This window comes from Microcebus murinus, chromosome 20 (assembly GCF_040939455.1).
Source record: "Microcebus murinus isolate Inina chromosome 20, M.murinus_Inina_mat1.0, whole genome shotgun sequence".
Lineage (NCBI taxonomy): Eukaryota > Metazoa > Chordata > Mammalia > Primates > Cheirogaleidae > Microcebus > Microcebus murinus.
Window position 1 is genome coordinate 30,355,210 of NC_134123.1, and position 22,577 is coordinate 30,377,786.

At 44.5% G+C, this 22,577-nt stretch overlaps 1 protein-coding gene across 1 annotated transcript in view; it reads left to right on the forward strand.

Annotated features, from left to right (window-relative positions):
* The window catches only part of PLCG2 (phospholipase C gamma 2), a 134,757-nt gene extending 112,622 nt beyond the window's left edge, over positions 1 to 22,135 (forward strand). Inside the window, exons 27-33 of the mRNA XM_075995816.1 lie at positions 690 to 899; positions 2,187 to 2,332; positions 3,601 to 3,715; positions 4,604 to 4,771; positions 10,107 to 10,195; positions 20,649 to 20,833; positions 21,755 to 22,135. Of these exons, the coding sequence (XP_075851931.1) occupies positions 690 to 899; positions 2,187 to 2,332; positions 3,601 to 3,715; positions 4,604 to 4,771; positions 10,107 to 10,195; positions 20,649 to 20,833; positions 21,755 to 21,797 (956 nt within the window). The 3' untranslated portion in view covers positions 21,798 to 22,135. The remainder of the gene's footprint in view (positions 1 to 689; positions 900 to 2,186; positions 2,333 to 3,600; positions 3,716 to 4,603; positions 4,772 to 10,106; positions 10,196 to 20,648; positions 20,834 to 21,754) is intronic.
* The last annotated feature ends 442 nt before the right edge of the window (positions 22,136 to 22,577 follow it).

Consider the following 22,577-nt stretch of genomic DNA (forward strand, 5'->3'; position numbering starts at 1 on the left):
TTTCTTTGGGTCTGTGGAGCAACTCTTTATCTTTCATCTCAAGAATCTGTGATTCCAGTGCAGAAGCCCAGAGAACAATACTAAACCCCAGCGTTCACTCTTACTGGGAGGCAGGTCAGGGACAGATGCCAAAGCTCAGGACTGGACTCAGCATGCTCCCAGCATGGCTGTCCCCCTACCTCCCACTCTTACTTTTCCTTCCCGACGCGGGCACCTCCTCCTGTCCCCTCCCTTCCTGAGGCAGTGGCAGTTGATTCTCACTTCCACAAGATGCTTAGTTCATTCATTCATAGCATCCTTGATGAAAAAGTCTGGTTTTTTCGCCTGGATCTTCTACCTAAAACCATGCCCACCTTTCCCCTTCCATAACCCCATTCTATACCACTGTTGTGTTTTCTTGTTCAAGACTTTTGGTAGTTTTAAACAAGAAGTAAATTACAATGATTGTAGGCTAAAGGGCTGTAGGGAAGCTCGGCTTCCTTTGAACCTGTGAGGTCCCCCCCCCCACCTTCTAATACCTGTGACCCCGGGACAGCAAGAGTCCACAGTGGTACCAGTTATGGCCTTATCATCACTACCCCTCGCATGCCCTGCCAGAGAGAGACATTCCTGGTTTCCTCTCACACCCTGAGCATCCAGCCGTGGCACTAAGCATTAAGGAACGGTGACCTTTTTTTCTGTGTGTGCAGAAAATCCTGACTTCCGAGAAATCCGTTCCTTTGTGGAGACGAAGGCCGACAGCATCGTCAGGCAGAAGCCCCTGGATCTCTTGAAGTACAATCAAAAGGGCCTGACCCGCGTCTACCCCAAGGGACAAAGAGTTGACTCTTCCAACTACGATCCCTTCCGGCTCTGGCTGTGTGGCTCCCAGATGGTGGCGCTCAATTTCCAGACTGCAGGTAGAGGAGGGCTGGGGCCACCCGTCTGATGTGGAGTCTGGGAATGCCAGGGTTCAGCCAGGATGCTAGTTGGTGCGAGGCCCACCAGCTGAACGGAGCGTTGAGGGCTCTTGGATCAGGTAGGCCCCGTGATCACGAGAGACAGAGGCTAAGGTAGTCAGGCTCCAGAGAAAAAGGAAGTATGGTAGCTCACGTAATTATGAAGTCTAGGAGCTGGTTCTTGGGTGCATACTTTCAATGGGGTCTTCAGGAGGTCTTTCCTCTTGGCACGCCCCCTTCCACCGATTTTTATATGCTGGGGAAAACACAACATGCACAAATATTTGGGCACAAAATGGCAGCATAAATCCCAGTGCCTTGCACTTTTGCTATTTAAAGCCCCTTGGGGATCTTATTCACCAGTAACTTCCTTTACATTCCTTTTATAGCTACAAAGGATTCCACTGAATGGAACCATGATTCATTTAACAAGTCCCCGTGGGGGCCCAGTTAGCTCGTTTCCCATGGTGTGCTATCACGGACGGCACCGCGTCCTGTAGCCTTACGTGAGCCTGGTGTCTGCCAGCACATCTGTGGGACAGAATCCTCAAAAGGGCAGGGCAGGTCAGACAGCAAGTGCATTCACATTGTGATAAACTTTGCCCTGAAGAAAGCCACTGAGCCCAGTTGTACCTGACCCAAGCCACTGTGCCCAACCACCCTCCATAAAGAATGCAAATTGGCAGAGTTCTAATACACCATTTTGGCATAATTTCTACTTTGTTTTATTGAATTTTTTTAGCCTTTGTCCATCTGATAGGTGAAAATTGATATACTGTCATGAGAGCTTCTCTTACTGGTATTTCTTTCCTGAGTGACATTAATCAGCTTCTACTTGTTTAGGGAACGTTTGCATTTTCTTTCCTATGAACTATTCATGCTTTATCTAATGCAGTAGGTATTTATAGCATACCTTTACCAGAGCTCTTAAAAGGTTAAAAATTTTTATGTACATATTTGTCATTTGAATGGAAGTGTTTCAACTTAACGAAATTTTTTTTTTCTCGGTAGGCATTTTTAGCTTTTAGTAGGTTATAGTCTTTTATGGTTGTACATTTTGTGACATGCTTGGAAAGGTGTTCCCCAGTCTGAGATTGTTTTTGAACACCTCATATTTTCTTAGACGCAGATATCTCTTTGAACAACTGCCTTAAATTAATTTTGGAGGAAGGTATATAACTCATTTTCCACCCAGGGGGCCAGCGCCCTCGTGCCTGACTTACGGCAAGAGTTCACTTTCCTTCCCAGATAAGTACATGCAGATGAATCACGCGCTGTTTTCTCTGAACGGGCGGACGGGCTACGTCCTGCAGCCCGAGACCATGAGGACGGACACGTACCAGCCGATGCCGCCCGAGTCCCAGAGGAAGATCCTGATGACTCTGACCGTCAAGGTAAAGCCGGCTCTCCTTCTCGTCCGGGGGGCTGGGCCACCGCGGCCTTTGGAGGGGCTAGTTATGGTTGTCACCTTGTTTAAACCATCACCACCCAGACAGTGTTTGAGGATCTTGATTGCACTACACCCCAGGGTTACTGGGCAGGTGATGGAGGATTCCGTCTCTGGGGTCCCACTGAGGTCCGCCTCTGGCCAGAAGGAAATGGGAAGTGGTGATTTGGTCGTAAGGAAGGAAGTTTGTCCCCACTCTGGGCAGTTTTAGGCACCAAAGAAATTCATCCAACCTTCTGGAAGGTAGACGAATGAATTGCATTTCTCATGGGATTATGGAAGGAAGAAAGAAATGAAGCGTAGGTATCCAAATGTCTTTAAAGACAGACCTCTTACCCAAAGCATGCCACCCTCTCCTGGGTGCAGGGACATGGACTAAGCTTCTTGCCATGGTAGCAGGTGGGAGCTCACCCTTGGGTGCCTGAGACCCACACTTACCCCGAGGTGCTGTTGGAATCCGTCCACACATGAGAAATCATACTGGTGGCCGATTCAGCAGGTTGCTATGACTACTTCAGTAGCTCAGTCCTCTCAACAGCCTTCTGGGGAAACTGAGGCTGGCTTTGAACTCAGTCTGACTCCAGAATTCAAACACAACTCCATGCTAGATGGCCTATGTGGGGCATGTTCAGCTTTTCCCTGGGGGTACCCGGGGAATTCCCATACCTATATGGGGCTGAGCAGAAACTTCCTCCTTGTTCACTGAAGGATCAACTGCCAATGAGGCAGATTCATAAGAGAAAGAGGTTTATTTTCCATGTGTACAAGGAGAAACACAGAGTGATGACCCAGTTTCCCACTGGGGTCCAGAAGTTTATGTACTTTCATTTTAGAGGGTTGGAGGGATGAGGAATACAGGTCACTCTATCGAGGGGCAATAAATGGGTACTAGGAGGATGAATGGATGGGGGAAGTGGACTGACTTGTCAGTGAGTCTCTTTGGGAAAAATTACACTAACCTCAGAGACTGGTATTGCCTTGAACATGGGCTGCATCTTGATCTTCTATCCTGCAATATAGTGAGATCACAGGGAGGGGCAGGGAAGTCCACTGTCCTTTCTGATGGGTCTGTCTGGTGTTCTGCAGACAGAGGGAAAGCCCCTTCCCAAGGCCTGTTGAGTTCCAAGGGCCTTTCATTCAGAATCCTCTTGTACTAAGGAGTCATGTTTTGGGGTGAAACTCCCCGAGGTCCTTCACTTACCTGTGGTGCCCTAGGTCCTCGGTGCCCGACATCTCCCCAAACTCGGGCGAAGTATCGCTTGTCCCTTTGTCGAGGTAGAAATATGCGGAGCCGAGTACGACAACAACAAGTTTAAGACAACAGTCGTGAGTAAGTTGCCTCGGCCTTTTCTTCTTTGCGAGTTGCATCCCACGTGGGCCTGCTGTTCGTCGGGGATTGCGTGATCCAGGCATTTTCATTCCTCTCTCACCCACCATGGTTCAGCTCAGGGAGGGAAACAAAGGGCCACTTTATTCCATCGTTTCTCTGGCCATGACACCGGGTTGGTTCTCTCTGTGCCAAAGCCCGACCTGATTTATCCACCGAGTGGAAGGGTAAGCGGCAGAGACGCAGGGGTGGGGGACGGAAGGGCTGACCGGACCTGGGCCATCTTACTCGTAGCAGGCAGGAAGGACAAGAGGAACGCTTGCTCCTCCAGGAGAGGCCGGGAAGAAGGGAGCGTGAACTGTGGGCCTTTAAAGCCACGGAATCACTGCCCGTGGTGAAGGGTAGCTCTGTGAACAACTTAGGCACCAACGGGTTAAATTGCCATTATGGGCCAGAGGAAGTGGGTCACGCCTGTAATCCTAGCACTCTGGGAGGCTGAGGTGGGCCGATCGTTCGAGATCAGGAGTTCAAAACCAGCCAGAGCAAGAGCGAGACCCCCTTCTCTACTACAAATAGAAATTAATTGGCCAACTAATATATATAGAAAAAAATCAGCTGAGCATAGTGGTGCATGCCTGTAGTCCCAGCTACTTGGCAGGCTGAGGCAGCAGGATTACTTGAGCCCAGGAGTCTCCCTATCAGCTCACCAGGATGGGTTACTGGGGTGGGGGGAGTTGGGGGACAGGTATGCATCTATAACAAGATCTAAGAAACTCTGAGTATTTATTGGCATGGCTGCTAAGGGGGCTTTCAAAGCTGAAGGATGCAGACCGTTTTCCCTGTAGGGGGCAGGAGGAAGGCACCCTCTAATGAGCTTTGATCTCCTTCCAGATGATAATGGCCTCAGCCCTGTCTGGGCTCCAACACAGGAGAAGGTGACATTCGAGATTTATGACCCAAACCTGGCGTTTCTACGCTTTGTGGTTTACGAGGAAGATATGTTCAGTGACCCCAACTTTCTTGCTCATGCCACTTACCCCATTAAAGGAATCAAATCAGGTAAGAGGCATTTTAATTAAGATGTACAGTTTGGGCTGGTGTCAGTCTTTGGTCGGTGCTGCTGGCTTTAAAAAGAATGAAAAAGCATTTCGTCCTGGTTTTGATTAAATCACTGTGGAACTGGGTGGCTTGGAGAGCTGGTGCGTGTTCAGCCTGCCGCTTAGCAACTGGTGGGAGGAAGGGGGTGAGATGGGACACCCTGCTCTTCCAAGTCGCACTTGTACATGCAAAATCAGAGTCTTAGTCGATTGTCAGCCTGGCACTGTAGTCTGATTGCATTTGGAAATGTTATAAGCCGTGTGCCCTCCCCACAGCCAGGCCTCGGTCTGGCCTGAGCTCCCTGGCTGGCAGCAGGACAGGGTTGGGAAGAGAGAGGCCCTTGATATCTGGGGGAAGTTACAGTCTTGGGTCCAACTCTGAGCTTTCAGAATTTGCCCTCCTCTTCTATAAAATGGGGAGAGTCAATTGACTTTGAATTGTTACCATTTTCTTCCATGCTGAACAAAACCCAGAACACCCCTTCGTGATTATTTGGAAGGGGCATTTGCCCGAGACCAAGCTGGGTCATGTGACAAGCTCTTAAGGCTCAGGACACCAAGTCAGACCCAGTGAAACTGAAACTTCCCAGAGCTAGACTCCTCGGGGCGAATCAGGGCCCAAGAGGCTTGGTGCTGCTTCTAGAACCTGTCATTTCTTAAAAAATGTGACTGTCTTTGGGTTATCACGTGGGCCGTTGCTGAATTTCCTTCTTCTCCCGTTCCTTAGTATTTCTGATGCATGAGACGTAAGAGAATAGATACTTCTGGGTTCCTCAGGAGGTCACTGTTCCCTTGTTTTCTAAGGATCATTTTTCAAGAGAAAGATTATCGTCATCAGTCTTTTGGCCGGGTGTGGTGGCTCGTGCCCGTAATGCCAGCACTTTGAGAGGCCAAGGTGGGAGGATCACTTGAGGCCAGGAGTTTGGGACCAGACTGAGCAAGACCCTATCTCTGCAAAAAAATAAAATAGTATCTGGGCATGACAGTGCATACCTGTTGTCTCAGCTACTCAGGAGGTTGGGGCAGGAGGATCCCAGGAGTTTAAGGCTGCAGTAACTATGATGATGACACAGCACTCCAGCCCAGGCAATAGAGGAAGAACCTGTCTTAAAAAAAAAAAAAAAAGTCCTTTACTTGGAAAGTTTGGATTCAATGAAAAACTAAAAAGAACTGAACTAGATTTTTTTTTTTTTTTTAATTTGGAACATCTCAGACATTTCTTCTGTTGGCCTAATTTTTGAGCAGCAGGCATGTTGGAGGTTGCAATTAGAAAATCCAGGTTTCCTGGGCCCCCCACTCCAGTCTAGGGTGGGGCCCAGGAATTTGCATGTGTTGCCAGCTGCTCAGAGGGCCCTTGCATAGCACTTTAGAAATATTCATTTTTATAATTTAACAGTAATGGGTATTTATTTGTAAGAGGCCTGATATTTGGCAACCCTCTTGGTTAACTTGCCCACACTGTAAAGTACGTTAAACCCAGCAATTAGACTGTGATTCTTTAATAGTCTAATAACTAAGGCTTTGAGTGATATCCACTGCTGCTACAGGAAGTGTAGTTTTTGGTAAATCTTTCTGATCCTGGCCTTGATGCCATGATGGAGTCCTTTCTATGGCAGTTCTGCCTGCCCACCCCTAACCTGCCTCCACCAGACCCAACCTGCCCCCCAGGTACCTGCTGCCCTCCTCAAGGATGATGGGCACGAGGCTCGTAACCTCTAAGGCGTTGGAGAGAGGTCAGAGTGGATGACACCACCTCTGACCTTGCTGGCAGAGCGTGTCAGTTCATCTAGGAAACGCACTGAGTTGGCTTGCCCATTTGAAAAAACAAAACAGAACCTCAAGGATGACCCTGACACCTCCGCTGTGAGCCACTCTCAGCAGGGACCTTCTCTCTCCCGGCAGTGCCTGGCAAATGCATATTCATGGGAGGAATGAAATAAAATGAACAAATTCCTTTGTGCATAAGGCAGCGAGGGTCTCTGAACTCAGAGAAATAAACTCTGCCCGTTGTCATTAGGGACGCACTTAAGCTTTTAAGCCAGCTGGAGCTCAGGAAGGGAAGAAACAGCACTTACTATGTTAGGTACCTTAAATTCATTCTTTTTAAATCCTCACCGTAATCCTGTGAAAGGGGTTTTATCATCTCTGCTTTTAAAATCTGACCACTTTGAGGCCTCGAGATGCGAATTCACTTGCTCAAGGTCACACGCCTGTAGGACCGGTGCTGGGAATACAAACCCAGGAATGTCTAACTTCAAACCCCGAGTTCCTACTCTGCAGGCTGCTTTCCTGATTCTAAAGGCCTGAATACTCATCTTACTTTAAAATGTGTTTCTATTTCCCTTTCCCTAGTGAAATGACCAAAAACAAAAAAGGGAAAAAAATCCCATTTCTTTTGGTAAAAGTGGGAAACACCATTGAGCCCCAACTCCCACCTCCATGAAAGGCTACCCAGTGCATAAAATGAAACTTGGGCAGTGAGAGGAGGTGTAAGAAGCTGGAGATAGCTGGCCATGGGGTGCTAGAGCTCCTTGTCTCCAAATTCAGAGTCACATGCCTGGAGCAGACAGCATTGGCTTGCCTGGAACCACGCAATTGGGGTACACGGGCCCCCTGCCAGCCTCACCAGACGGTACAGAGCACACAGCCTTCCAGTTCATCTGAACAGCCAGTCAGCACCCAGACTAACACTGTCCACAGATCAGCTCATTAGAGCCTCAGATTCTCAGGCCCCGCCCCGGAGCTCCCAAGTCAGAATCTGCATTTTAACGAGTTTCACAGTGATTCACATCTACTGTAAAGGTGGGGTATCACTAGGCTAGACTGCAAGAATTCTGTGGCTATCTATCCAGGCAAAAAACAAACCAACATCATCACATTGCCTGTAAGAGGGAAATAGGTCAGTATAGCAGTATTCAGTGCGAACAATGTCCCCAGAATCCTACAGGGAAAAGAGTGGGTATAAAACTCTCAGGTTTTATACTAAAACTGTCACTCAACTATAAAATCAAAGGATGGATGTTTTCAAACATGCACAGTTCAGCAATTACACGTCCCTTGAGCTCATTTTGGAGAAAACAAAAGAGGACAAATTTAGCTCACCAAGACATCCACATAGAAGTTCTGTAAGCACCTAGCCATTTAAAAATACAAATTAGTGCATTTTAGTGTGTGTAAATTTTATATCAGAAGAGGAACTTGAATACTGAGCTCTGGTTAGTGAGATCTGCACGCTGGGGAAAGTGTATCGATGATATATATAAAGAAGATGGATTGATGGGTGGATACATACATGATAAAATGAGTACAGTTGGGCCCCGCATAGCTGTGGGTTCTACGTCTGTGGATTCAGCCAACCTGGATTGAAGATATATTTTTTAAAATTACATCTGTATTGAACATGTACAAACTTTTTTCCTATACTGTAAATGATACAGTATTACAACTATTTACATAGCATTTATGTTGCATTAGGTATTAAAGTAATATACATATGATTTAGAGTATATAAAGGAGGATGTGTGTAGGTTATATGCAAATACTGTGCCACCTTCTGTGAGGGACTTGAGTATCATAGATTTGGGTATGCTGAGGATATCCTGGAACCAGTCCCCCCAGATCCTGAGGGGCAACTGTATAGTAAATGGTTAACAGCAGAATCTAGGTGGCAGGTGTACAAAGGTTCCCTGTACTATTCTTTTCGCTTTGCTGTATGTTTAAAAATTTGCATTAAAAAGTCAGAATAATCTAACTAAGCCTCCCTTTGTGGGAGAATAATGCTTACAAGATAGAATGCAAACACACACCGTGTCCTTATAGGAACAGTAATTTAGGAGAAGAAAAGGAGAGAAGGCGCAGGGCTGTATAAGCTGCTACTTTCCCCATCCTGAGCAGTACAGAGCAGGAGAGTCAAATCACCTGAGGGTGTAAAATGTTCGCTCAGAGAAATCAGCCGAAACCTGACAGGTGGAAGGCGCAAAGAGTGGGAGTGCCCCAGTATGGTCACTGTGGGTCTTGGAGAATCGGTAGATAGAAGGTAAGTGCTTTCAAGACAAACTAGGGCCACAGAAGGGATCTCTGAGATACAGTGGGAATGGTAAGGCTACAGTCCCCAACTCCCCAGGCAGGGGACTGGTACAGGTCTATGGCCTGTTGGGAGCTGGGCCACACAGCAGGAGCACAAAGCTTCATCTGCATTTGCAGCCCATGGCTTCCATCACCTCGAAAGCTCCACCTCCTGTCAGATCAGTGGCAGCATTAGATTCTCAGAGGAGCAAGAACTGTACTGTAAACTGCACATGCCAGGGATCCAGGTTGGGCTCCTCCTGAGGATCGAATGCCTGATGATCCCAGGTGGAGCTGAGGCGGTGATGCTAGTGCTGGGGAGCGGCCGCAAGTACAGATTATCATTAGCAGAGAGGGTTGGCTGCACAATAAATGTAATGCACGTGAATCATCCCGAAACCATCAATTGTCTTCCATGGTGCCAAAGAGGTTGAGGACTGGTGTGGTATAGGGTACTCTCATTTGGGACTGAAAAGAAACTCAAAGAGATGCGTAGCTGACCTTGAGAAAGATACTGTTATCAGTGGTTTCCTTTTGGGATACAGAGAATGCTTGGGAAGAGTTCTGTTCTTTTATACTAAATCCAAGCACAGTTTTGAGATGTATTCCCTTCCCCGTGACTTGATGGGGGAGGGGAAGATTCAGCTCCAGCTTGGCCTCCCCCCCAAATAAAACATTTAAGTGGCTGTCAGACACGGGTCTGGATTGTAAATAGGGAATGGCTCTCAGAAGAGGATGATCAATAGCTCTGCGAACTGCCGAGGGACAGGAAGATTTCTTCCCATTGGAAATCTTTACAGAGAAAACACACTCCGTGGTGCTGTGCTTTGTAAAGACCTGAGTGGAGGAAATGGACGTGAGGATTCACGACTTCTTTGAGTCTTTCAGCCTCAGGAGTATTTAAGGAATTGAACCACAGCTGCAATCACTTTAAATTCTCAATGTGGAATGTTCTTTGGGTTTTAATGTCTTCTGAGTGAATCACTTTTATTTCTAGATGGGAGATATTTTTAACCTTCCTTCCCTGTACGGACCTGTCAGTCAAGGCTGCTGGCCACTCTGCCCAGCCATCAGGATGGGGACCTCGGACTTCCAGAAAGTCAGAGACCAGCCTGGGACCCAGACTTCTCTACTCCTTGAACTGGGCCTGTGATCCCTGGGTATCCCAAGAAATGTAAGGTCTGACACATCAATTACACGCCATTGTGTTTTCTCCCCCGCTTCTGCTGCAGGATTTCGGTCTGTTCCTCTGAAGAACGGGTACAGCGAGGACATCGAGCTTGCTTCCCTCCTGGTTTTCTGTGAGATGCGGCCAGTCCTGGTGAGTGGGAAAGGCCAGTCGGGGCTCCCCGAGCTGTGCCTGCTCGTGGGGTGGGTTATCTAGCCCGAGCGTGAGATTCACAAAAGAATTCCTTTTTTGCTCTAGCAGTCATGGGTTTCTCCTCCCAGCATCTTCCTTTCTTGGAGAATGCTGTGTGACTCTGTGAGTCAGAAAGGGCAAAGGTCTTGGAAGTTTCTCATAGCATTATTTAGACCAGTTAATGCCCCTCTAGGTAAGCTCATCCTTTCTGGCTGCCTTTTCTCTGCCTGTTGGTCTTTGGCAATCCCTTCCCGTGGTCTTGAGAGCCTTAGCCCATCCTGGGGACTCAAAGTTTCCATAGTAAGGTGGTACTTTTGTGACTGCTCCTGGAGCAGCCTCCCTTACTTGGTCCTCTTGGTTTGCCGTGGCCTTGAAGACACTTAGTCTCTTCGCTTCTCTTTGGCTGACCTCAAAAAAAAAAAATTGTGATTCTGGATGCCAGTGGGTTGATGTGGCCCGGGATACTCATCTTGTGTTCTCATCGTGGTCGTTTTCTGGGTAGAGAAGTCACAATATGTAACGTTTTTCGTCGCTAAGAACTAAACCGTGATATTTGGAAGTTGCTCGTTTGGCGACTTCCAGAATATAGGTGAGGACCTTCAAATGGGAGAGGGAAATGGCAGGGGTGGGGACACCTTTTAACAGTCATAGCAAGTCCATGAACTTGACTCAGAGGAGAGAACTTTAGGCTTTTCGGCATAGTTGTTCCCCTAGTTTCATCTTTTGCAACCTTAGTAGTTTTCCATTCCAAAGCCTTCTAGAGGCATCACAATGACAAAGGATGCAAAAATAAGGAAAGAAAGCCAGAAAGCAAAAACAGGGAGTAGAGACTTAAAAGACAGAGTGATTGGGAACCAAAGAACCTGAGACAGGCATCACTTTTTGTTAGTGTAGAGCAAGCTCAGCATGGCACGATTCTGTCTCGAAAAGATAACAGGATCGATAAGGAAAAGTTTTCCATTTTGAAACAAATTTTAAATGTTAGACTATAAGATAAATGTCACAATTATATGAAAATTATAGTTTTTATTTGAACCTTATCAAAAAATCACCTTCCATGATTTTTATTGTGATAGAAATTATATAAATTCCTCCCTTTACCAGGGCTAGTGACTTGGCCAACAAATCCTTGCTGAGAATGCCCACGTCTTAAAGTCCTCCCCTTTTATAATGAGTGATGTATTTGTCAGTTTATCGATAAGACTGAAGTGTTTAATAAGTCCATTAAAAGACTTAAGACAGAAGTATTATTTTGTATATAGATGGTTAAAGGAAAACCAAACAACCCACAAAACCACAGCCCAAATTGTGGGGGCAGTGTGAGTGTAGTTTTATAATTAGAGGGGAAGGTCAGTGTTTGGTATGTTGCTTTCTTCATTTCCTTAGCCTATGCATTCTTTGTGTAAGTGTAATCTTACAAACTCATGTATACATGTATGATTTTTTCATCACTTTGGAGCTGGATCATTGTCGCTGGGGAGTATCCTAGGTATTGTAAGGTGTTTAGCAGCAGCCCTGCCCAGGACTCACTAGATGCCAGGTACACCCCCCAATAGCAACTCAAGCTGTCTCCAGATGGTGTCTAATGTCACCCTGAGTGGCAAACTCATCCTTAGTTCAGAACCACTGCTTTTAAGTGAGATTGTAAGTATTTTTCATACTAGTATCTGAGCTTCACTAGCATTTTAATGACTGTTAGACTCTTCCATCAAGTTGACCAACCATAAATTAACCCTTCCCCTAGGCTGAGCATTAAGATGGCATCCACTTGCAAATAAGGCCATCACACACATCTTCAGTTGGGTACCCGGTCCCGCCTTTAAGTCAGAATTAATTATATGGAGTTAGTAGGATCAATGTAGCAGGATGGTAAAATTGTAAAAGGTGCTCCTTCACCAAAAGCCTTAAACAAGTAAACTTGAAGATCCTTTGATAAGCTTACCTCCCCCCAGCCCACCGAAGGATCTGGGATTCATCTCGCTGTCTAGGAAAGGAAACCAGTGCCTTCCGCTCCGGGTACAAAGAGGAAGCCCAGCATACAAAGAGATACAGCACATCTGCGGACATTTCACAGAAAAATCAAGCGACAAAAATGGTTTCAGATGGCAGTAGGGTCTCATTCATCTAGGTATGACTCTAAACTCTAGGTCCTGCTCTGCAGGGTTGTCATAAACAATCCAGAAACATTATAAATAATTTAAGTGATTAGGTGTCACTAGCAGCAGAGAAAGTTAGTGTATCGAAAAGAAAATTGTGCATATGTACATTTGACTTCCCTGATGAAGAACACTCAATGTGTTAGGGGGTGCGGGGAGGGGTGGGTAGTTCCAAATGGAAAGTTGATTTTCCCAAATCTGCTTTCTACAACTTTTAGGGGAAGAGATTTCTTAGCATGTGCACATTTTATTTCAGCTACCAGCTCTTGAGATTTTGTTTAATTCCACATCTGTCACCTGGTTCTTTGCCACTCGGCATTTCTGTCTACACTGGGATGGTGGGGAGGGGGGGGTTCTCTTTTAGGAAGCCAAGCCAAATTGCACTCGATAGACTTGGACCTTCTCCTGGGTGCTCAGGGTCAGACCTTGTTTTATGTATCACCATATCCTCTGGAAATCCAGGGAGAGACTCTGGTAAACAGCCTCAAAAGAAAGACTTGTCTGCTCAATTGATCCGGCAAGGGCTGAAATGCAGTTTACTCGTAAAACATTTGTGGAGAGAGAGTGTAAAGCCCCAGGAAAGCACTTCAAACACCTTCTGAAGAAGCCATTTCCATGTCACCATTACTCTATCAACTCTCAATCCTTTACTTTGTTATCTGTATATATGGTTTATAAGGAACATTTTTAGCACCATTTTATTACCTGCTATATTTAATTTGAGACGGAGGGAGAGTTGGAAAAAAAATCCCACAAACAGCCTATTACCACTGTTAGCACCTTGGTAAATTTTTTTTTTTTTTTGCCTTACAGTTTTTTGCATGTGATAGGTCCATGGTTGGATTCATTTGTGTGCCCCTTCTCTACTTCACAGATGCCTTTAAGCATATTTTTTCATGTTATTTGTTTTTCAAAGCTATTGATGTCTATTTCATCAGATGTAGGTCTCTAATATACTTAGTCATTCTTCCCACTCAGGGACAGTTGTTAGCAGTTTCTTTTTTAAAGTAAAAGGTCTTAAAAGAAAATGAGGAAAAAAAAAAAAGGTCTTCATGTATCATTTTTTGATTAAAAATTATTTGCCAAGGCTAGATATTTAGCAGATTAATAGATCTAAGAAAGAAAGGATGATATTTTTTGATACATGTTGAATTATTCTCTGAAAGTAAACAGTTTCTTTTAAGATGATGTATTATATATTTACTCTTGCTTTAATGGGAATGGACCCCCACTCAAATGATTTGAACTGGCCAGATTCAGAACCCTGGGGTGGGGAAAGTATCCATCACCATCAACTAGCAACCGGGCAGTTGCTAGAGGGCGCATTTGAGAGACCTGGCTGCTCTACGATTTGCTGAGTACTGAGCCTCAGTGGCCTGTGGTTTGCTTTGTGCTGGGTGGGAGCTAAGGTGCAAGGGGTAGAGAGGCTCAGTGAAAAAAAAAAACCAGGATGTTGTGCTTCTGGGTTGAGGCTCAGCCGCATGCAGCTGTATGAATCCCTTTGCAGAAGAGCTATAGCACACACTCTAGAACCCTGGAGGGCTGGGAGCTGCACTCTGGAACTGAGCTGGGTCCTGGTTTTTGAGGTTGGAGAAGATTTCCATACACTCGGAGAGCCCTTAGGGGCTCTCCTTGTGCTTCATCTGCTCACATTTGTCAGGTTGCCAAATGTCAGCTCCAAAAAGCAGAAACTTGCCTACCCACCAACACCCAACAATTTGACATGACTACCTAAGCATGCAATGAAAAAACTGGCACACAGCAACTAGACAGACGCAGGTGAACACCTGGGACAGGTGGCTGGCAGCTGAAACGTCAGCCGCTAGAAGCATCAGATGAAAGTCATAGGCCCTTGCAGAGCTATCTAAGCAGAGCACTGGGAAAAACCTTTCTGGAATTTGGAGCAAATACTTGACTTGTTGAATTTTACAATTCAGCATACAAAGAGATTTGCATTAGTGACCCAAAAGGTAAGGTGGCAACCCAGAGCAATACTGCCATGTGAAGGAGGTCAAAGGACAAGCTGGGCTGGCAGGACTGATGCCAAAGACCTATCCGTGAAACAGTTAACAGAGGAAAAATTTCTCAGATTTTCTGCTTAAAAAGGGCTCATTTGGTCCCAGGTGGGATGACTAGACCACACCCCTCTTCATATTTTAGTAACAATTTTACATTTTGAGGATAAATTAAAAAACTCGGACTTCACAACACCACTAGATTGTCTATGAAGAAAATGAGTAAGTGTAATACCAGATTTGCCCTCGTCAGCACTGACAACTAGAAGGCAGCAGAATGCCATCTGTGGACTAGGAAGACAGAAGAATGCAGTGTTCAGCCATCCACATTGCAAGGCAGTCCAAATGTGGATATGCAAGATTTTAGATATGTATGCTGCTCAAGGGAAACTTCAAGGCAACTCCTGAATCAATGGTATTTTAGCCAGTAGAGAAGCTTCTAGATAGGGAGGTGAAGAGAGGGAAACCAGTTAATTTTACAGGACAGTTACATCCTATAGGATGATGACCAGTGTGATTAAACTTTTAGGATGGTAAGTGCCAAAGAAGGATTCTTGAATCAGAAGAAATATGCCTTAGTGAAGAATTTCATAGTGTAAAGCTAATCAAATATCAACAAAACCCAGGCACTGAAAGGTAAAACAAAAGGGTTTCACCTTTGATAACTGGGGAATCAGTTGGCAAATACAGCATCTTGGAGGGGGAGAAGTTCATGCGAATATTTTGATATAAAAGGAAAATGTAACTTAATTAGGATTGTTAAAAAACTGAGACTAACTAATGTAATAATTAAGGAGATAAACAGAAACTTGACCGAGAGTATAAAAATAAGGAAAAGGATCAAAGAAAAAAATTCAGCAAAGTAAAAACATACAGTAATTAAAATGAAAAAGAACTTATATTTAATTTGGTGAATGGGCTGAATTAGAAAAGAAATCCAGTGATCTCTTGCAGTGTTTACAAGAAGCAGGCCTAAAAGCAAACTATAAAGAAGGGTAAAGGCAAACAGGAATGGATGGAGGAGCCACTGGGAAAATTGGGAAAGAAAAGTATCACAGTAGAGATTAAGATCAAAAGTGCTAAAGACCATTAAGAAGAGGAGTATGTGATGATAAAATGCACGGTTTGTAAAGGGAGATTAGGAGTCTTTAGGAAACAGCGTAGTACCTAAATATATGCAACAAAAGCACCTACAAAGACAACTGGATAAAGGAGAATCAGGGTGTGATTCTAGTTATACACAAAATCAGCAAGGACAGAAGATCAAAGCAACTCACTTTTAGAGATGTTCAACTGTACAACTTTGTATCCTACAAATGGATACTGTATACTGTTAACTTCTACTTCTCAAACTTTATAAAGCTGATTGCATAGTTGGTCAAAAAGAAAACCTTAATACATTTTTAAAAATGATTTCCTAAGTCAGTGGCTATAACCTGATAGCATTTTGTCATCTTTTTATTACCTTTCAAATTTATTTTAAAGTGTATTTTCTAAATAAGGAAGCAAAACAAGTAAATTGCAAATAAAACATTTATGCTGGAACTATATTTAAAAGAAATAGTTAAAACATCACAGAACACAGACTAAAAACATATGCACTAAGTATTCATCTTGAGAACCTTTAAAACACCAGTAAAACTAATAGAAAAGAGGAACAAATGAAAGCCAATTGAATGAAACAAATGCTATTTCACCAAAAGACCAAAAAAAACAAACAAAAAAACCTCTTTGCCTATTAATAAAGGAACAAAGAGCAAAAATATACCAGAGTCAATACTGGAAAGGAGACTGAACCTAAGGGATGGGGAACCTGTGGTCTCAAGGCCACATGTGGCCCCTCAACCCAATCCAAATTTTACAGAATATTTTAATAAAGGGAATTGTTCTGTGAGGTTTGGATGCAGGTAAAAGGCTTCACTCAAGGATCCAGAAGGCTTCATGTGGCTCTGAAGCCTCCGGTTCCTCATCCTGAGTTGACAAAGTCCTATAGAAGACACTTGAAGGGTAATAAAACAGGTAGATCTACATGCTTTTATAGCTGAATTATATCTGGATTTAAATAACCTAATTCCAATTTTACTCCACTGAAGCCAATAGAAAAATGGAAATACAGCAATTACCTTGAAGCTATATAACTTCCATCTCAAAACCAGGGAAAGATAGTACTCCTAGCTCTCCCCCCACCCCATATAGACATAGGTCAACGTCACTTATAAATATAGATGTTAATTTCTAGCTATCTAATTTGTAGCTATCTATTAGAAGAGTAAGTTAATAAACAAAGAGTTTATTCCAGGAATGCAAGGATGGTTTAACACTGGTATAGTTAGCGACAAATTGAGAAAAAAAGCATAAACTACTAGATGCCACAAATGTAACCAGCCAAATGAAATAAAAAGTATAAATTTGTGGAAAAAGCATAAAAGCTCTATTTGCAAATTATGATTATATAGTTTAAAAAACAGATTCCAATTTTTTTTTTTTTTTGAGACAAGATCTCATTCTGTCTCACCCTGGCTAGAGTACAGTGGCATCATCATAGCTCACTACAATCTCAAAATCCTAGGCTCAAATCATCCTCCAGCCTCAGCCTCCTGAGTAGCTGGGACTATAGGCAGACACCACTAGGCTCAGCTAATTTTCTGTAGAGACAGAGTTTCACTCAGGCTGGTCTTGACCTCCTGGCTTCAAGCAATCCTCTTGCCTCAGCCTCCCCAAGTGCTAGGATTACCACATCTGGCCAAGATTCCAATTTTAAGGAGATTGATACTTATTTGTCTTGCATTTATGAAATCCAACCACTTCTATGTTGGAAATAAATGGAAATGTTGGTTGACCAATAGGGACAGGTAGGAAATTCCATTTATGATACTGACAAAAAGCATAACACATTTGAGAGTAACTTAAGAAAGGTATAGAGCTTATATAAAAAAAAAAAGTATAAAATTTTACTCAAAGACATAAAGCAACATGTAAACAGTAAAAGTTTATAGTAATGCTTCCAAAAGTGATGTTTGATTAGAATCAGTAGTATTAGTATAAATTCACTCAAACCATGTATATATACACACAGCTAGGTAGATAGAGAACTAAATATGCATGTGTTTGCATACGTTACTATAAATACATACATATCCTAGCTCTATCTGCTAAGAGCCTAGAACCAGTGGCATCCCACCAGCAGTGAACATCCCTAAGCACCTAGATATTGCTTTCTAAATATAATATGAGTCCCCAATACAAGAAATCAGAGGTCCTTAGACAAGTGGTTGATTCTGGAGCTGGGATAAAATATAAAATGAGCCTGGAGCATCTTAAAGTTCCAGTAGTTCAAGATGTGCCAAGAAAAGGATGGGAGCACATCAAAGGGGCCCAGGAGCCAGCTAGCAAGTGCTCCCAATGGCCAAAGCTAGAGCATTCTGGGCAACAAAATGTAATATGGATATTTTATTCCATGTGTTATAATGCAGTATGTCCGTGAATGGGTGAATGAATAAATGAGAGAGAAGAGATAGGTCTTCCTTTGCAGAAGAACTCCAGTTAACAAATACAGAAAGAATGAAGCAACTAGAAAGTTAGCAGTGGAACAGCACAGTACCAGCTGCCACAGGTTAGAGCCACCAGTGAAGGCTAACACTAGTACAAGTTGGAGAAATGGGATGTTCGCATTGTCCCCAAAGTATCTTCCTCCCAGAAATTTCCTAATTGGAAAGGGAAAAATAGCAGCTTTACGGTGGCTATCGCTGGCAGGTCCCATCTTACACAAATGGTCATCACCACCACCACCAAGATTAAGACGTGTCAATGTCACGGACTTCCTGATGTGATACACTGAGAAGGGCCCGTCCCTCCGGGGACATTCTTGCCGAAACTGCACAGCCTCGAACAAAGTCACGAGAAAAATCCAGGTGCAAACCCAAGCCTCTGGACGTTCGTGACCCAGAAACTAAATATAATGTGGAACCCTGGCTTGGATGTTGGAACAAGAACAGGACGTTGGTGGGAACCCCAGCGAAATGTGAATAAGTCTGTAGTTTAATGGTATTGCACCAACGTTAACTCCTTAGTTTTGCTGGTTGTGCAAGATGCCAACACGGTGGAGTCCGGGTGACTGGGGCACGCAGGAACTCTCTGTACCCTGACTGCAACTCGCCTGTAGGATTGAAATTTCAACATAAGAAAAAAATTTTTCCAGTGATTTTCTCACGAAAGATAAAAATCTAAACGTAGAGAATGCCATAAGGATTCTGTCACAGGCTAGAGAAAACTTAATGCCACAGGCTTACTATGTTTTCTAACTATATACTTGAAAAGCAAAAACTAAATTTTTTGCGTGAAAATTCAGACTCAAAGCCAGGAAATATTTATCACGAAATTCTTGACTCAAAGGGGTGCACAGAGTGGACAACTTTTTCCTGACTTGGGTGGGGTGACACAGCAGTTTGCTTGGTAATTATTCACTGCACTGTACCTGTGTTTTATGTCCTTTTTTGAATTTGTCTATCTAATCTACCTAGTGTTTGAAGGACTAAGTTATATAACTTAGCTGTAGGTGTTTGGGGAATGAGAAGAAGTGCGGAAGGGCTGCAGTTATAGAAGTATTCCTAGAAAAGTTGGATTTTGAACCTGAACCTGAATAACAAAGTCATTACATCTAGGAAAGCAACAGAGGATGAGAAGAAACCTTTTGTGTTACAAGGTTAAGACTTAAATGGAGTTTTGTGTGTGTTGTTTTATTCTCAATGGGGAGGATAACTGGTCTCCTTTGAGGAAGGGCATAAATTTAAGTGAAGGCATTACTGACTCTTATCAAAGCCTCACTCCGTACATTCAGTCAGTCACCAAGGACTGTCCTTTTACCTCTGCTGACTCCTCTTCACCTTTGCAATTACCTAGAGTAACCATCATCTCTCTCCCCCTTTCCCACAGTCACAGTTCCAGCCGTTACCCTGGGGGACATCTATGATGTTTTGTTAGGTTGTTAAAGTAGAGCAAGGTATGGTCTGAGTACATGTTTTTCTAAAAGTAAATGACAAAGGTGGCCTGTTTGTGCATGTTTTTGTAGCACAGGAGTCTTGCTCACACTACTCTTATCAGTAGGAGAGTAGCAAGTGACCCACCCTCCTGAGTAGCCAGCCCTCATGCAATAGTCACGGATCTTTTATAACATAAAAGAGGTAAAATGTCCTCGGCTTCCCCCTGCACTGAAACCCAAACTCTTTACCCTGAGGTTTTCCCCCCTTCCCCCTCCCTCCCCTTAGCATAATGGAGAGAATATTTTGGGCCCCACAATTGAAAAGGTATGGCTGGATACTGGTACTTATTCGACTTTCTTGACATGACCACAGACGGACCACTAGCAACTAGACAGCCCCACTCTTTAAGCCGATCCCAAGAAAAGAAACTATCTTTATACCAAGGGCAACAACAAAAGTCCCATGGACGCCTCTAATTGGCCTGGGTTGGGTCCCGTGCCTGGAGGTGGTGCCCATGAGATGTAATTCAATACTATACAATCACCCGTTTAAATTGTACAATTTAATGGTTTTAAGGATTTTCAGAGTTGGACAGCCATTACCACAATCAAATCTAGGAGGTTTTCCTCAATCCCACAAAGAAACCTCACTTGTCACCACTCCCTCCCACCCCCTGGCAACCATTCGTCTACTTTCTCTGTGAATTTGCACGTTCTGGACGCTTCGTATCAAGGGCTTCACACAATATGTGATCCTTCCAGAACTGGGCTCTTTCACTTAGCACCATGTTCTCAAGGTTCTTCCATGGCACAATCTGGCTTTTTAAGGCCCTTATAAGATCTTAAATTACCTGCCTCCTGCCTGTCTTTCTTCCCACTGTGCTGCTCTTTCTCGTCGGCTGGGCTCCACTTTAAGCATGCAGCTGCGTAGACACCTTTGCTTTTAAAGGCCAGAAGGTGCTGTAGGCCAAGGGAAAACTGGCTTAGATGGAAAAATAGGATCCTTGGGCAATGCACTTGCTGTTTCACAATAGAGCAACATCGCGAAGACCGAGAATTTTTATGAACGGCTTGCTTCCGGTACGATGACTGTGAGTTATTGTTACCTTTGATTAAAATAGGCCCTGGCTTTTCTGGGATAATCCCGGTCACAAAACTTCCACCCCATGCTCCCTTCGGGCACACCCGTGAGATGCCATGTCTCACGTTCCGGTTTGGAAGATGGGGTGTCACCTCCCGATTGTTTTGTCTCCCCTACTCTCTAGGAGAGCGAGGAGGAACTGTACTCCTCCTGTCGCCAGCTGCGGAGGCGGCAAGAAGAGCTCAACAACCAGCTCTTTCTGTATGACACACACCAAAACTTGCGCAACGCCAACCGGGATGCCCTCATTAAAGAGTTCAATGTCAACGAGAACCAGCTCCAGCTGTACCAGGAGAAGTGCAGCCGGAGGTAGGTCAGCCTTCCCCCCACCTGCAAATCCCAGGGGCTCTCCAGACCCAATGATGTTGGGCAGCTGGGGCCGGGCTTCCGGAAAGCCCCTAGGAATTGCTCTCTCTAGAAATCCTTTGATACCTTTGACTGTAGTTCTCTTCTCTCTGTAAGTTACAGTAATACTTTAAGCACCTGCTAATTCCCTAACTAAGTAGAACTGTTTTCTCGAGAAGAACACTTAAATGTAACAGTGAATATTGATGGTGACCACTAACTTTTCAGAGGCCCTTATTGAGTCCCCAAGAATGGGCTGTCCAGTGGTTCTAGATCGGACAGATACTCACCCCCCCACACCCCCCAGGGATGCTTCTTGGTTGTGCTGTAGGTGGGGAGGGACAGGCAGGCATGCAGAGCGTTGCGCAATGTGCCAGACAGTTCTAGGCAACAAAGAATTATCCTCATGAGAATGCTAATAATAGCAACCAACGAGCAATACTGTGCTGACCTCCTTACCCACGTTATTCTCACTTAATCTTTATTTCAGCCTATAGAGCAGGGGTTCCCAACCTATGGTGAATTGTATAATTATTTCATTATATATTGCAATGTAATAAAAGAAAAGAAATGCACAATATATGTAATGCACTTGAATCATCCCAAAACCATCCTCCCCTCCCCAGTCCTTGGAAAAACTGTCTTCCATGAAAACAGTCCATGGTGTCAGAAAGGTTGGGGACCGCTGCCATAGAGTAGTTACTACCAACGAGGAGATTCTCCCCGAGTCCCTACGTCTCAGCAGGAACCCACACCTCGCTTTCAGCTTCACACTATCCAGCTGTCAGTGACCCACAGACGTGTGGATAGAGAAACGTTATGGTGTTCGGGACATGGCCTGTTTCTTATGCTCCACTGGTGATGGTGACATGTGTTTTATTTCAGGTTAAAAGAGAAGAGAGTCAGCAATAGCAAGTTTTACTCATAGAAGCCAGGGTGTGTGCATGTGAGCGTGTGGTGCCTGCGTGCGTGCGCGTTTGCATGTGGGAGAATGTGCTCTTTCACACCCTGGGAAGACGCTTATCTGTGACGTCATCTTCTCCTCAAGCCTGCCATCAAGATGACGTGTCTGAAGACGACCCAACTGGCATGAGTTGGGGTGATTTCCTGCTAGGTGGTGGGTTTTTTTTTTTTTTTTTTTTTTAAATCTTGGACTTATACTTCTTAACTTATATTCTCTATAGAGGATTCCCCAAAACGTGCTCCTCATTTTTGGCTTCTCATGTTCCAAACCTCATTGAATAAAAGCAATGAAAATCTCGGTCAGTCAAGCCTCTGTGCACGACCTATACAGTGAGCAGGATTTCCTTTCTGGCCAAGATGATTCTGCTTCTAATGGCCCAGGTAATTGACTTTCACGGAAGACGAGCCGGAAATGTAAGGAACTAATTAATTATATGCTGAAAAGGATCTTAACTGAAAGGCAAACGATTCCACAAGGAGGTCATCGGATTCCCCAAGGGCCCAAAGAGGAGCCCTGTCCCCAGTCAGTGAGCTCAGCTCAATGCACTTTAACTACCACCGGCCAGCTTGCTGGCTAGACAGACCACCTGCATGGACCTCTTGAAGTCCACAAGAAGGGTTTGGGTGATGGGGGCCGTTCACTGTGACAATTTCTAATTAACGGCAGAGGCTTGCTCTGTGACCGGAGTTATTGAGCGTGGAGGTGGGAATCCTGGGCCCTCTTTGTTTTAAAAAGCGTGCCAGA